The sequence below is a fragment of the Sander lucioperca genome, chromosome 8, assembly GCF_008315115.2.
Source record: "Sander lucioperca isolate FBNREF2018 chromosome 8, SLUC_FBN_1.2, whole genome shotgun sequence".
NCBI lineage: Eukaryota > Metazoa > Chordata > Actinopteri > Perciformes > Percidae > Sander > Sander lucioperca.
The window spans coordinates 14102679-14119285 of NC_050180.1; the positions used below are offsets into that span (position 1 = coordinate 14102679).

The 16607-nt window shown below is 39.8% G+C and overlaps 2 protein-coding genes across 17 annotated transcripts in view; one reads left to right on the plus strand and one right to left on the minus strand.

The window, feature by feature from the left end:
- Nucleotides 1-10319, plus strand: part of map2 (microtubule-associated protein 2) — a 109711-nt gene extending 99392 nt beyond the window's left edge. For 10 of the 16 annotated variants that reach the window (XM_036004668.1, XM_036004669.1, XM_036004671.1 and 7 more), the window contains 4 exons: nucleotides 3295-3387; nucleotides 6162-6243; nucleotides 7708-7820; nucleotides 8554-10319. In XM_036004668.1, coding sequence (XP_035860561.1) covers nucleotides 3295-3387; nucleotides 6162-6243; nucleotides 7708-7820; nucleotides 8554-8775 — 510 coding nt within the window. In that variant the 3' untranslated portion in view covers nucleotides 8776-10319. The remainder of the gene's footprint in view (nucleotides 1-3294; nucleotides 3388-6161; nucleotides 6244-7707; nucleotides 7821-8553) is intronic. The other 6 variants (XM_036004659.1, XM_036004665.1, XM_036004666.1 and 3 more) reach the window with 3 other exon arrangements.
- Nucleotides 10320-10810: 491 nt separating this feature from the next.
- myl1 (myosin, light chain 1, alkali; skeletal, fast) lies at nucleotides 10811-16180 on the minus strand. Its single transcript, XM_031281740.2, has 6 exons — nucleotides 15916-16180; nucleotides 15101-15128; nucleotides 13230-13373; nucleotides 12223-12396; nucleotides 12044-12121; nucleotides 10811-11341 (listed from the first exon to the last, which is right to left on the minus strand). The coding sequence occupies exons 1-6, from the start codon at nucleotides 16036-16038 to the stop codon at nucleotides 11313-11315; spliced, it is 576 nt and encodes a 191-aa protein (XP_031137600.1). The 5' UTR covers nucleotides 16039-16180; the 3' UTR covers nucleotides 10811-11312.
- Nucleotides 16181-16607: the final 427 nt, after the last annotated feature.

Sequence of the window (16607 nt, forward strand, 5' to 3'; positions counted from 1 at the left end):
TTTAGTAGTACCTTAGTTTGTCTTTTACCCACACTCCCTATTTTTCCACGGCAGTTTGATTCTCACCCTTGAACCTTATATGTAATTCATTGTCTCCCTTTTCACACTTTGTGTGTGGTTAACCAAAGTCACTTTTAAAGCTTAGCTTCACAATTGTTCTATTAAACATTATATGGTACTCACATACATATGAGCAGCCAATAAAAACATAGCAACTGGTCTGACAGCTTCTGCTTTAAGCCACCTTCTTGCTGTGAGAGCAGTGCCATAAAACCCAAAATAACCCAATTGGCACCAAGGTGGCCTCATGGTTAGAGAAGAGCCAGATGACCAAAACCATATGCTGGCAAATGTCTGCCGTGCTCAAATGTCCCTGAGCAAGTCACTTTATTATGTCCTACCATCCTCATCAACAACTGTGGCTTGACTTCCAATTGAATGGGGCTAAATAAGAAGGAAATATTACCCACATAAAATCACTGCCATCATTTTTCTTTGGTTAGTTTCCCATTTAAGCCTTTAATACTCTGCTTATTGTGTCTTATTGTGTTTGGTATTTAGTTTCCACTAGCAGCTATTGTAGTTGTTCCCAGAGACTAGTAGCTGATGTAGCACTGAGTTAAATGCGTCAAAATTCTAGCTTTTGCCTTCCCTGGTAATGGCTCTGATTTTCGCTGGTGATAATTTCCTTCACGTAGAATTTTGGATTCTGGACGTCACCCAAATGAAATTTGGTTTGACCTGCCTGCATCCCTTATTTTTTCTCAATGCCATCAAGGGAATAAAGGATTAAGCATGAAGTGTTTCCCACAACTCAGAGCAATGTGAGGTTTTATGGGTCTGATGATGCTATACGGGATATATAAATCTGTGAATCTTCTGCTGTCATTGTTCATTTACAGTGTTGCACTGTGGACAGGTTGTAGTCAAAAGAAAGAAAGGGCTTAAGCATCTATATTATTTTAATTAGGAACAACACCCCTTATTAATCATCATAAAGAAATGAGTGTTTCTCTGGAAAATGAATCAGGTTATGTACAGCTTCCTTTTTAATCTCTATAGTTTTACTCACTCCAACATTCAGGATTGCATATCCTATTATCACATACCAACCTTTGTCCTCTTCCTTAAGATCAGAAGGGCAATACAAATACAAATTGTTAACTATGTGGCTCACTCAAGGGAAGGCAACAACAGTAAACAATGTGATAATTGGGAAATGAACGCATGATCCGTTAACCACCAACAAACCTTTCCCGCTGAACAACTTCCTCAATCAGAATTGAAGCATCCTCTTCTTATTTTTTCATGTGTAGTCTACTACGTCATATATACCTACATATTTAAGAGGTATATCTGTACTCAGAGTCTTTACTTTTGGTTTTATACAGTATATTATTATACTGGGTGTTACAGTATTTCAGAGTATTGCTTTGGTACGCTTAAGTGTATCTCCTCATGGTCTCTCCTCTCCTTGAGACATCTTTAGTGCTTTTTCACAAAAATGTGTTGAAAGTGTATGTATGTAAGTCTTTCTCCTACCCAGTGTTGTTCCCATTGCTTCTACTGTGCTGCTGGGTAAAATGTATTTGTTAGTGTTATGTACTGTACCAACTCTGCTGTGTTTGCATGTCACTCCTGCTTTCTCTCCTTGCAGTCATTTATCATCGCAGCACACATATTTTATCATCCTTGCACACTAAACTAGTAGTTTAGTTTTCACTGCTTTTATTTTGCATCTACTTGAGTCTGAATGAAAATAGTGCATAATCATAAAGGAAATACTGGCAGTTCTTGTGGAGTTGTTTCATCTTGTGACACACAAGTGATGTCAATCTTGATGTCAAGATTTCTAGAAGGTTTTGCATTCCTTTATGGATTCAAATTCTGTTTCCAAACAAATAAATTGCCGCTATATTTTTGAAACTTCATGATATTCTGCACCCACGACCATTTACTATCTACAAATCTCCCTGTGGCTGAAAGGCACACTAACTAGTTTTGTCAAGAAACTGGAAAGAACCTTTTGTTGCATTAAGTGTTTTAACGGATGTACAGTAATGTTGATCTCTTTAGATGGGACTAAAGTAAAGAGGATCCTCTTAAGGAGTCACCAGACGTAGCCAGAAACTAAGGCCAGGTTTGGGACATAAGCCAGGCTAACATGAAGGGTAAAAACTCTTGTTGTAGGAATTTTTGGGTTGATACCATTTGTTACACAGACTTGGTGCCAAATATAACCGTTTTTGACCACTCGAGAATTGATAAATATTGTCAAAAATCAATATATAATACCACATTAAGACATCAAAACCTTGAGGAACACCATAGAAAACTGCATGCTGTGATTTTGTATCAAAAAACATTGACTTTGAAAATGTCTGCAAGAATTGCATTTTTCGGCAATTGGATGGTGAGCACTTCTGTTCTAGAAAATGCTCAGAAATTCTTCTATTGTCAATATACCAAGGATGTACGTACATCCTCTGAATGCCCAAGGTCTGTAGTTTGTGGTTATACAGGATCAAGGCTGTGATTATCCTAGAGGTCCCAACTGTTAATTTTATACAGTGGGGTCAAATTTCAAAATATGGTCTCTCACTACAATGAAATGGGTACTATAGGGACTAACATCATCACACATGAATACAATCGGGCTCATTGAATCCACAAGTCTCAGCTTTCCAGTCATACCCAATGTATGCTGTATGACTGTTTAGGGACCCCAGTATGCATGCAGACATTAAAATACACCATTTTTTAGAATAGGCAAAAATATGTATGTATACTGTATGCAAAGAACTGCATGGTTTTTGTCCCAAAATGCATGGGATTAGCATAAAGTGGGCCTGTCTATAAAAGGGAGACACGTTGGTACCCATAAAACCCATTTTCATGTAGATAGCTTGAGGTGAGGACATTTATAATGGGGACATTTGAAAATTGCCATGCCAGTTTTTCCTAAATTTAGCCTAACTTTGGTTATTTAGCTCTTTTCCCGACAAGCTAGCATGTCATGCATTAGGTTTGTCTAGTTTCATATGATACCATTGTCTTCCCTCTAGCTTTAAAACTGAGATTGAAACTATTTGGCACAGTTAGGGGGGTCAGAGGGGGGTCTGGGCTTAATATTACGGGGCACTGCCAGTGCCAACCACCCACCACCACCCCCCCCCCCCAGAACCTCCAGTGCATTACGGTCAAACAAACTCAGATGTCTATACCACAACATTTTATATAGTGGGAGGTGTTTGAGAGCTTCTCCCACCTCATTCCTCACCTCCGCCCTTGCAGGTTCTCATCCCCAATGTTAAGCTGGACTATAGCCATGTTCAGTCTAGGTGTGGGTCCTTGGACAGGTGGGGCTACTCGGCAAGAGGTGGAAACGTGAGTCTTGGGCCGCAAGTCCATCGTCTCAGTGTTCATGTCGGTGTTATTTCTTCGTTGTGTCGTGCTTTTTCAGTGTTTCATTTTCCTTTTTCACCTCGCTTTACAGTTTATTGTTAAGTCACTCACTCATTAAGGCAGCTCACTGCTCTTAATAGACACAGCATTCCCCAGTAGTGGTTTGTGTCCTGCGAGTCATTTTGACACTAAACACTGAATGGCTCCTCCTCCAGCACTTGATAACATTCAGGACTGTTGCAGCGTTCTACCTGTGATATTATATTTACTATGATTGGTGAAGTCACACTGTTAAAGCCTTAAAAAACTCACACAAACACTTTTATTAATGATTTGCTTGCATGTTTCATTTTGATTATACTTTACTCAGAAAGTAGACAATCTGAATGCATAAAAAGAGACTCTTGCCGACATCTTTCATCCACAACAGCATGCTGCATGAAGCACTGACTAAGTTGCATTCGGTTGTGCAGGTTGATGATAGCAGTAAGACAATTAAAAGGTCTTTCTTGACTTTACATCACTTCCATCAGGATAGTCTATTCTCAGCAAACCTCTTTTTATTTGCATCTGGAAACTCTGGGTTACTGGGGCAACAGAAACATGTATCCTCTTCCTTCCAAGAGGTTTTGCGATTCCAAATCATGTATCATTACGCATAAAAATGTACAGTATCATTAATTCAACTTAAAGAGACATCTGACGTTGATGGCATGTTTTGGCCAGCGGATGGAGCCAAAATTTAGATGATTTAAACAGAACACACTTTTTAAACTTGTTTACAGATTTTAGCAACTACCAAACTTCCTTACCCAAAAATGTAAGTAAAATAATCTCAGCTGTCTAATTATCCTCCACAATGTGTGAAACATGACACAAAAGTGTACTGCTCACTTTAAATCCTAGCTGCACAATTGGCCAGTAATTGCAGCTTTTTACATGGGGAAAAACATGGGGCAAGTAACAAGGGAAAGCCAAGGCCACAGGGTTTGTGGTTGAGTTGTTGAATGGGTCAATCACTTCAGTGGATCCCCACAGCTTAATGAACAATACACTGTTGGAGATGGAATAGCATATTACTGTGTTTCAGACAGTTACCTGTCAACTAGGAGTGTAACATACATATTTATACAGGCAAAGGCTGTAATATTTGACCCAATAAAAAATTATAGTTTGGTTGGGGTCTCACATTTGTGAGTGCACTGTGCACAGTGAACTATGTTTGCACCCTGTGTCTTGGTTCACAAAATTAAGGCCCCAAATTAGCATTTGGAAAGCCATTAACACAGTCGATGTTTTCTAATTTAATAAAGAAAACTTTATATAGATTTATTTAATTTATCTAGGTCAAGTCTATTGTCGACTAGAGGTTTCTCATCTAAATGTTTCATCAGTTCTCTTGAATAACTCAAAAAGACGGAAGTTGGATATCATATTACACCACTGATATTATAATAATATACATATTATTTAAGCTCTAGGTAGCTCTTGTTAGAACTAACAAGGTGCAAAAATACCAAGTGCAGCTGAAGCAAATTTTAATGTTTTATAATGTAGGCCTATATTTGTTGTTACATATGCACTTGATACTCTGAGTATCCCGTTCCCATCCTGTCAGCCTGTAGTACCAAAACTATTACTAGGATAGTTTTTTTTTTAAATCAAGCAGAAAGATTCCAACTGTATAGTTGATGGATTTCATAAAGATACATTTGCTGAAAGGATGAGCCAATCTGCAGCCTGATGTTCACCCACGCTGACACAAACCACATCTCACCTCTGTCTGTTTAAACTCATGCTGCATATCTTTGCTTGTGTTATGCATGTGTAATGGACTCCTGGTAGATGAACAGGCTATGGCGCAAAATGTCCTTTGTGCTCATGGTGTTGTGGTTTGTAACGTCGCTCACGACCTGCGCTGTTCATCATTGTCTCATTTTTCCTGTTGTTTTTTTTCCCCCTCTTGGGATATGTAAGAAAGCAGACAAAAATGAAGGGAAAATCATTGGTTACAAAAGTCATATCAACTAAATCGGTGACTTGGCATAATGATTGCTGACCACAGGCGTGTCCCAGTGATTCAGCTCAGGATGTGGTGTATCTCTTCCCGTTCATTGTGCTGTGTCTAAAGCTGTATAGCTCCACTTCTTTTGCTGTCTCATTGCTTCACTCCTTACATATCTCTCTGTGGTTTTTCTCTTCAGATCCTCAGGGTGTGTCACATAACTGCATATCCCTATCTCCACTTTCAACTATGCTTTCCTACTTTACATTCTTCCTCAGTGTTATGATGTATATTTGACAGGTTTTTGGAATGTGCCAAAACATTTTTAGCTCAAGACACAGTTACAACACATAGCTTGTTTTCAATCTTGGTTTGGTTGGTTTAACAGACACCAGCAGTTTTGTGCACAGCAGAACGCAAGGACTGTTATTTAACAGTCACTGGTATTCTGCTCTTGTGCTCTCATGCTTGTGTTTTTTTTTTAAATAATAACATGCAATTAGATATCGCTGTGTTGGAATGCGAGAAAACTGCAGCCTTTAATTTTCAGTTGATACACAATTATTTTCTTCAAACAGCAGCTGCAGTTTAGTGCGTATCAGATACACTACATCCTTTCTCTATAATTCAGAAAAGAGAAGCTACTATTTGGATCATCTGTGTAAGCATTATTTGAGGTCACTGGGAGTTCATAACCTCATTGTGAACTGTAAGCTCTGAACTTGTCTTTTCCTGACTTTGCTTCTTCCAGGTGATGATACAGAACAAGAAGATTGACTTGAGCCACGTGACCTCCAAGTGTGGCTCTCTAGACAACATCCATCATCGGCCAGGTAACAGTCGATGCAATCTCTTACCTTGAGATATGAATTTATAAAGAGAAAGTACAGCACTCTTAAGCACTGCTTAGGTCTATGTGAAGTGAGGTACCGGGCAGCTCCCAGGTCTGAATGTGTGTGAGGATAGAAAAACCCATGTGTCATGAGCTGGCTCCCGTTCTATTTCTGTGAGGAGCAGCGAATCCTTAGAGAGAAGCACAATAGGATAGCCATTGTGAACTTTGACCTGCAAGGTGTGGGAAATTGCAGCTTGGCATCCAATCCCACTTTGTCTGGTACTATTACATTAAATCCCACTCACGGACCCCATTTGCACCTAGCATTAACATGCAATCTATATTTAAATATAACATCTGAATAAGGAAAATCCATGGTAATGCAAGGTAAAAGCATCCAAAGCGCATTGTGATCGGAATGTAATCTGATCAGCATTGTGACAGGATCTCAGCCAGGTGTAAATGCAATCCATAGAGTATGATCAACTTCTTGAAAAAACAAATTGGCCCAGCATGTTGAAAGGTCAGCTAACCCCACCTCTTCCTGCTATCTTAAGCAGGCCTGCCAAAAGCTACAAGTACTGTAGTAGCAGTGGCTAGCAAGTTTTCCCTCGACAAAAGTGGTAAAGAAGTCAAATTTGCAAATGCCTGTGGATCGGACGTCATTATTAAGATAATTTATCCAGATACAGATGTAAATGGGAGCAAGGAGTCCCACAGGTGTGGTGTAAGACTTGCACTTGAACATGCACTGTGGCTGTTTGTTAACTGGCAATAAAGTGCAATCTAATTTTAAACTCCTGAAATACCACTCCAGTCAGATGAAGGTCTGGCTCTGATCTGTTGAAGCAAGCAGTAAACTACATTAACAGCTGGATGGATCCGTCCACAGGCGCCGTAGTGGGAGGTGTTGTGATTCCTGCTGGCCTCCCTGTGTGTCTCTAACCTGAGTGTGTGTGTCGGGAGCAGAGAGGGTTTCATTTGGGTGAACTGGCCTTTGAAGTCAGTACTGTTGGAAGCAATAAAATTACTGTTGACCAGTAATACTGCAGACCTATTTTAATACAGTACTGAAAAGATTTCGGAACACGACCAGCAGGGATTCTGAATGAGTTTGTGCAGACAGGTTTCCAGAGGCCTTGCTGTTTTGTTGTGAGGTGTGGAAGCCCCCATCTCTCCTCGCAGATGGTGCTGCAGCTCCATCTGCTGGTCCTTTCTGTCTGTCCATTTTATAACCTTTATTCACTGAGGGCTTGCTTAGTATGCAAGCTCTTTCACTACAACATTACACATCACTTTCCCAATGAGATCTGTTTCAACAGACCAGGATTTTGTATAAGCAAACCTCCAACCACCTTGACTTGACACCTCTATTCAGTTGCTGCTACCACTATGTGAACCTTAGTAGATATTTCATGTCAATTGTCTGTACAGTTTTTACACTTCCTTTGCTTCTCCCCAGGGGGCGGCAATGTGCGTATAGAGACTGTGAAGTTGGACTTCAAAGACAAAGCCCAAGCCAAGGTGGGTTCCCTGGAAAATGCTCAGCACACTCCTGGTGGAAGCTGTGTCACGGTGAGTGTCAGCTCCATGCTCCCAATCCATGATTTAAAGGAAAACAAGTTTTTGAGAGATTGTCTTACTAACCAGTTTAGATATAAACTCTTGTAAGAAACACTACATCCTTCTGTTTTGAGTGTAATTTCCTATACGAGTCATGGTGCATAGAATTTCAGTTGCCTTAATTAGTCAATTAACCTGTAAAGTGAAGAGAATGTAGACAGAAAAACCATCCGTATGTGTATGAACATTATTGTAATCTTAAAAGATATGTGTCTGATATACTATATGTTAAAACTAGTGAAGTTGTGATCGAAGTGGATTAAGTATGCATGTAATATATATATATATATATATATATATATATATATATATATATATGTATATATAAAAAGAATGCGTTTCCTACAAGCCAATCTTCCAAAAACTTGCATTCCTTTATCTGCCTATGAGGGTAGCAGTAAAGGTATAGTATACGCCACAATCAAAAAAAAGAAATGTAGAGGTTAATCTAAACATCGAAGTTCATCAAGTATTCAGTTAGGCTCTGAAGTCAACACAGACTTAAGAGCTAAATAGTAAAGTGTAGGAAACAGACTGCTGCAGTTCTCCAAAGTTAAACTTGTTCTATTTGCATTTGTTCTAAAGCTGACTCACAAAGAAACATATACATCATTTTCACCCTATGTGATGTGAAAATGATGTATTTCTTCTCTACATCCTATGTCACACCATCTGCCTTTGTTAGATTGAGACCCACAGGCTGATGTTTCGCGACCAAGCCAAGGCACGAGTGGACCACGGGGCTGAGATTGTTGTCCAGTCGCCGGGCTTGTCCAGCTCCGTGTCCCCCCAGCGCCACCGGGGCAGCCACCTATCATCCTCCGGCAGTCTCAACGTACTGGAGTCGCCGCAGTTAGCAACCCTGGCTGAGGATGTGACTGCAGCTCTGGCCAAGCAGGGTTTGTGAACACTGGATCTCTGGATTCCTGCTTTGCACCCCGGACATCCTCACCCCGATCCCCTCAAACTTTTCTGCCCACACCTGCCACGCCGAGGCCACCGTCAGCTAAACCACAGCCTCTCAACATCTTCACTTCAATATCCATCACTCAACTCTAAGTAGAGACTCGAATTAGGAGCTACTGTACTTTGATCTTCTTTATTTTCCAAATGTGTGCTATTTCTGACTCATTTTCTTTTTGGCCTCTCTCTTTTTGAATGATGTTGCATAGAATAGTTCAGTCTGAGCACTGGTCCTAAATTAAGTGATATATACAAAGTGGGGGACCAGGTGTTGGCTTAACTGGTCCTGGATCAGTGTTTTGAAGAAGCTGCAGCCTTTTTTCTACATTAAATAAGAAGTAATGTGGCCAGCACACCATGCAGCACGTGTTATTTCGCTCACTAAACATGCGTGCATGGATGCCAAACCCCCTAACAAACCAAGTATTACTGCAAGTCATTCTTGTCATCCGATATATAATATATTTAACAAATATATATAGAAACATGTATAAAAAGTTCTTTGCCATCTACATGTCCTAAAAGGAACAGGAAGTGACAATATGGCTATAAAAATACCTGTAAAATTGCATTACTGCAAAAACTAGGTCATGTTATGACAAGCATGTATTGATTCTAATATTAAAAGAGGCTATTTTGTAATCTAAAAAAAGGATTTTAGTAAGTTATTTCCTCAATTATTGGATAAAGATTAAACAAGTTCATGTTTTGTAGTTATTAGTTGTTTACAGTGTAATGCTTGGTGACAATGTCAGACAGCTGATTTGGTGTTGCTAAGGAAGGCATCTCAGTCCTGTTGAAGAGCATCATACACGTTGTACCTGCTCAGTAGTCCAATATAGACACCTGTTTATACATCAGAACACTAATCAACACCAGAGCTCATTCCACAAACCTACAGCAAAAGGCAGATATTGAGCTCACAGACGTTCCTCCGCTAGCACAGGCTGATGTTGGACTCATCAGGACTGTCTGTTGACGCTACGAATGCGACCTGAGATTTAGCAGAAGATGCAGCTACTCTGAAATCTGTCTGTGTGCGTTTGGTGCAGATCCCATGCCGTTTTACAACGTATGCTAACGTATCTGGATGTTTTGTTGCAATATGTGGGAGAAGAAAGTGGGGAAAAAAAATATTTTGAAAAATCCATTAAAAAGACAAATCATTTAGAAAAATAAAAAGGCAGAGGGAACTCTGAACCTGTTAAATCTGTTAGAAAAAAGTGTTTGGGTGGTCTAGTTTCTTTTTCAGCCACCATTTGTGGTATATCCTGCCTCCTGCCTAATTACTGCCCTCACCTGCGATTGTTTGTTTGCTTCTGTGTTTTTTCTGCATACCCCATCTGCGTGTGCCCCCTTCCCACCTCCTGCTCCACCCTACAGCAACTGTAAATGTATTTAAAAGGTCAAGTAGATGTACGCAGTTTTTCTCTGGTTGATATGACACCAATTACAATAATTAATGCGAATAAAAAGGACAAAAAGTGATACTGGAGTACCGTTTTCTATTTAGATTACAAGACATGCTGTTAATAGTCAGAAGTTTGATTTTGGAAGTATGCTTATATGCTCTCATGTTAAGAGTTGGATGAGAAGATCAATACCACTCATGTCTGTATGCTAAATATGAAGCTACAGCCAGCAGACAATTGGCTTAGCTTAACATAAAGAATGGAAACAGGGAAACTGCTAGCCTGGCTCTGTCCAAAGGTAACAAAATCCAGCTACCAGCACTTCTAAAACTTACTAATCAACGCAATTTATCTCATTTGTTTAACCTACAAAAACCAGTGTAAAGAAACGTACCAAGCTCATCAACTAGATGAAGACATGAGAGTGGTAACACTCTTTTCACCTAATTCTCAGCAAGAAAAAAGTGCATTTCCCGAAATGTCTACTATTCCTTTAACATGCATCTGTCTGAATTAATTAAGCAAATTTGCATCACATAAATAGAGTCAGAAATTTGGAAATAAAACTGGAGTTTGTGAAAAGTTTATTGTGGCAGAAGGTACAATAAGTTAAGACCTAAGGATGGAGTGGGTGAAAAGTGGATTCATTTTGATGGCCAGTCCTGGGCCAAATCAGTCACTTTACTGGCAGATAGAGAGACAGCCAGACTGTTAGTTACAGGAAGGGGAGGTCATCATTATCCCACCTTCCCCTCACACTCGAAAACCAGTGATGATAGAATCCCCAATGAGACAGGGGGACTTGGGTGAAGATGAGCAAAGAAACAGCTCATGGGAAATCAGGATGGCTTCCCAAACAGCAGGAAGAGGAGAGAGAAAAAAAAAAAGCACCAGTTGGACAAAAGGGGGAAAAAAGAGTAGAACAAAACAAAAGAAGGGTTCAGGAAATGACATCCCATAGTCCTTAGTTCCCCCTGCTTCCTCAGGTGGTACAGGAAACAGTGAGTGGATGTCGTGACACCATGGGGTCTGCACATATGTGATGCTCACCACCACAGTGGCAGGGTCCTTACACAGACATGATGTGCTTGACAAAGGCTGCAGATGAAGACCAGGGCAGCACACAGAGAAGACAGAAGAGAGGGAATAAGGAGTGAGTGAGGAGAAGAATAAGTCAACTTTCCAATAAAATCAGATTTGTTAACTTGAAAATGCAATTCTATAGATGATATAAAACAGTGTACTACAGCACAATAAAATGTGTTTGGTCTGGTGTATGCACCATACGAAATACTGTGTATTTAATTTATAGGAATATCTGTGTCATTTTCTGGATTAAGTATGCATTTAAAGGGGCACTCCAGCAATTTAGTAATGCACTTCCATAAAGATGGGGGACTTAGAGATGAGATGAGTCCCCCATCTTTTATTATGAAATAATGGAAAAATCCAAGCAGCACAAGTTAAGGTTTCCTGACTTTTAGTCCCTAGTATGGCTCAAGCTAAAATGCTGGAGCCTACATTTCCCATAATACAGCTCAACAGCATCTTTCCTTATGGTGATATCATCAGGATTAGTTGTTTTTTTTCCAAAGTTTGTAAAGCTCCCTCAAGAGCCAAAGAAGACTGACAGACTGAGTGGTATTCTCCATGTAAACTAAATTGCAACAGGTGAAAATGGTGCAGTGCCACCTTAAAATAATATAAGCATTTTTCTTTAATGTGTTGAATAATACACATACATAAAGTGTGTTGTATCAGCATATATTATTAGTTATAATGTTGCAATTTGTGGCTCACCCTCATAGTTGATACAGCCGTTCTCGTCCTCCTGTCCTGTCATGAGAGCATCAATCTCAGCCTCATTCATCTTCTCTCCTGTAGGGGGAGGCAGAGGACAACCAGTATTAATTACACACACTGACACACACGCACACACATACACATAGAGAGACAGAAGTGCCCTTGGCCTGACTCACCCAGTGTTGACAGAACAATACGCAGCTCAGCACCCATCACTGTGCCGTTGCCCTCCTTGTCGAAGACGCGCAGACCCTCAACGTAGTCCTCAAATTGTGCCTTGTTTGGGCTGTTGATGATGGACTGGAGCATAGGCAGGAAACCTTCGAAATCTACTCTCTTGTTGACCATGTCTGTATGAAAGGAGACAGAAATTCCATCCATAGGTGAATGAGCCAGGCAGGTTTTAGACAACAGGCACCACATTTTCAGCATAAATAATATATCTCCACCTTTCTACTACAGGCACTACTTCTCTCTTCTATAATTCTTTTTGGTATTTTTGACTGTGACACAGTACAGAGTAAGGCACAGTTCTGGTTCTGTAAGTAATGACTAAGCTCTAACTATACTGTTTTTTTAAAGGTGGAGATTTTGACTTCTGTATTTTCTTCATTTCTGAGACATTTTTGTGACAGATCTGCTCCATGTGTCTTCTCTATAGCTATAAAGACTGATTTCAACAGAAAGAAAAACAGCTGATTTGACTGAACATAATTTGACTAGCCATAAAAGCAGATACTAATAATGTCTTCCTTCTAATAAATACCTACTTTAAAGTTGCACCAAAAAAATTGTTGCAACACCAGAGATTATTGAAAGCTGAGCCATGCATTCCTGATTACTGCACACACACTAGACATCAGCTCAGACAAACCTGCCCTATGAGCTACTGATTGGTTATAACTGTTTATTTAAAAGTGTTGCTAGTAATGACTAGAGCGCACACTGCAGATCATACTGATATCCATTCAAAAATCATACATTTTAATATTATCATTAGAAGGAGTAGAAATAGTATCTTGTATGTCCTGAAGTCTGCAGTCATCTTTCTGTTCCAAGAAGAATTAAATGATTTGGGGATACTGGCATTTTTTAGTAATTATTTTGCATGAAATTATCAAATTTAAACATAACAAATAGTACAAAACATCTGAAGGTAACAAATGCTGGATATATAGTTTACCATCAGCGGAGGGGGTTCCGAGCAGTTTGGACACCTCCTTGTTGGTGGGGTTCTGTCCCAGAGCGCGCATGATGTCAGCGATCTGGTTGTAAGCCACCTTGTTGTCACCCACCCTGTCAAACAGACCAAAGGCCTCCCTGTAGTCTGCACAGTGGAGGGAAAAGTGGATATCAACACCTTAATGAATCCAGTATTTTCATTTTCATGAATTGGTTTATGTTTGTAAGGTGTTAAGCAGTGAGTGTGTGAATGCCTAAACTGCACCTTGTGATGTCATCATTTTGTACAATATATTTTTATAATCTTGCTTAAGGGATTTTTATTATTCAGCAGCATCTTACATTTAATTGCATACACTTGGCTAACACGTATTGGTATGTTTTTGTTATTAATGTGTTTTAAAATACTTATACATATCATGTCGAGTTTTGATAATTAACATCCTTTAAGGTATAATAACCTATGCAGCTCCATCTCCAACTTCAAAATGTATTTTGAATTAATTATGTACAGTATCTCTGCATTTTCTATAGTATGTGTTAAATGCGTTTTTTCCCTCTATTTAAGACCATGGTTTGCATTTCAGTAAGTATAGCTGTGGCTGTTGCACCCCTGCCAGCAGGTGGAGGCAGCTCCTCTACAAACTAACAAGGGAATCAAACAACAAGGGCAACGTATACAGTAACAAGGGCAAGACGTCTCTATAGCTGACTCCTGCCAAGCTCTGTCACCACCCATACTATTTCTATCACAGCTGTCTGTCTGTCTCTCTCTCTCTCTCTCTCTCTATCTCTCTCTCTTTTCCTCTTTCCCTCTCCCTCCATCCCTCTGTCCCTCCCTCCATTTCTCTCTCTCTCTCAGCACTGCTATTGGCTCCTTTAAAAGACCACCTTGGAATTGATAAACATAGCTGAGAATATGAGCCCCCTCCTTTTAAAGGCAAGGCCCTCTGTGGGTGAGCTGAGTAAAAGTAGGGAATGCTGACTGGAGTGTAACTAGCAGCCAGTCAGACGACAGGTCTGGTCAGGTGGTGTCCTGTCCAGTGTCAGATGGGACCATTGCACAATTGCACAATACACTACTTTTTATCCACTATTACTTGAAACTGTTGCATTGACAACAGTTGACAATCACTTGAGGTGTAGATTTTTTGTTGTTGTTGTTGTATATATATAACTAGCAAGGCATTCAGTCAAGGAACTATGATTTTGTTTAAAAGACCACCATGTTATAAATGGTTTCTTTGTGATGTTAGAGTTTTTATTTGTTTCAACCAAGAAATGTCAAGAATGCCAAAAGACAAAAATGCCAGCGGTGACCATCTGTCATGAACACTTTAAGTACTCTACATTGTTTTACTCTCAGATGTTTAAGTCTCTTGCATAGTTATTAATGTGAATATAATAATAATAATAATAATAATAATATGTTTATTTGATATAGCTCCTTTTACAGACAAAGTCACAAAGTGCTTCACAATATAAACATCTGTAAAAATGCAGTAGGATCCAACAGAAAATAAGCAAGGAAAACATAATTGAAAGACCAATGAAAATCATTTAAAAGATTAAAACCTATAACCCAAAGTTACAAACATGAGTCAAAAGCGAATTTAAACAAGTGCGTCTTCAGCTGCTTTTTAAAAGCTTCAACAGAGACTGCAGAACATAAGACAATAGGAAGGGCGTTCCACAGGTTTGGAGCCACCGCTTCAAAGGAACTGTCACCTTTAGTTTTTAAGCGAGTGCGTGGGACCACCAGTAATCCCTGGTTAGACTAATATATCTTAAATATATGATATATTTAAGATAGGGATGAGTTGAGTTTTATGTATGGAGTGTCATAGCAAAGGTAAAATGAGGTGCACTTACCATCAATCTGGTCTGGGCTGAATTCAATCTAGATGCAATATAAAGCAGCCAAATTAGTATAAACCATACAAATGCATGAGTTTTGACAGACAATTGAATCAACACAAGCACTTTTATTCAAAAGGCCAGTATAATCAAACAATTACACTTTATCTAGACTAATTTATCAGGTCTACACTAGGATTGAAGTTGTCTCTTTGCCAAAATTAGCTTCACATAGTGGCACCTGATCAGTGGAGGTCCATCTTTAGCTACATTAACATGTCCACATTTGGTGTCACCCTGCATAGCCATCAAACATCAGTCACCATTCTATTAGTCCAATCCAGAGAGCAGGGGGCGTGGTCTAAACCATGGTGAGCTATCCATGGTTCTAGTCATTCTCCTCAGTCATCTGTACAACTATAAGTATAGTCCTTCAAACCCTAATGCTCTCTCAAAAACTTACTCTTAATAGATGTTCATATACATTTTAAACTCTGGTTAGGATTTTTTTGTACCAGGCCATGTCAAGGTGATAATGGATGTGAATTAAACAAACAAAAAAACTATTTAACAACATAATATTTTTTTCTAGAATATGATGTACAATCAAGGTTGCCCTTTGTTCTATTCTCACATTGTCCCTCCTTCAAATGTGTGAAATATAAATGAATAAAACATTGCTTGTTTTCTCTGGGGCCCCACTTAAGCACCCCTCTGGGAACCACTAAAGTCGGTCTACGTTTGTCATGCAACACTGAGTGTGAATAGCAAAGTCAAATCCCAGTTCGTCCTATAGCAGTAGGCTACTTATGCATTCACGGTCATTGTACCTTGACGGCGGACAGGTCGACAGCGGCAGGTGCTGCAGGAGCAGGTTCTGGCTCTGGTGCCGGTGCTGCTGCAGGTTCGGCCTTCTTGGCGGGAGCCGCCTTAGCGTCCTTCTTGGGTGCCATTTCAACTGATAGTAGAGGTACGGTGTTCCTGAAGCACAGACAATTCCCGGTTCGGATGACAACACAAGGCGTGTAGCACAGAGTGGAGGGGACTCGGAGCAAGAAATCATCCCTGGGGCGTATATATATGAGGCTATGTTTCCTCTTGACCCCCGTCAACGCTGTCCCCGTGTAAGGATTGGATGGCGGATGGAAGGGGGTGTGTGTGATTGCGGATGGGTCTTCTCTAAACATAGAATATTCTGCTGCGGGCCAGAGAGTAATTATTTACGCGACATATCTAATAAAGAACGAAAACACGGAAGGGCGTGGAAGGTTACCTGGGGACATGCAATATCCTGCGGACAGTTCCACTTTTACGCACAGGTTTACGCACCATTACGCACGACCCATCTGAGAAACATTCTCGGCTATTTCAGGATGGTTTAGTAAAATGTGTAGATGTTAAAATAAATAGTTAAGGGCCAAAAATACGAATAATTGTGTGCTCATTTATCAAATTAGATTACATATAGGGCAACTCTAATCTAATTTGATAAATAACACTCTAATCGGCGACTAGCCTCAAG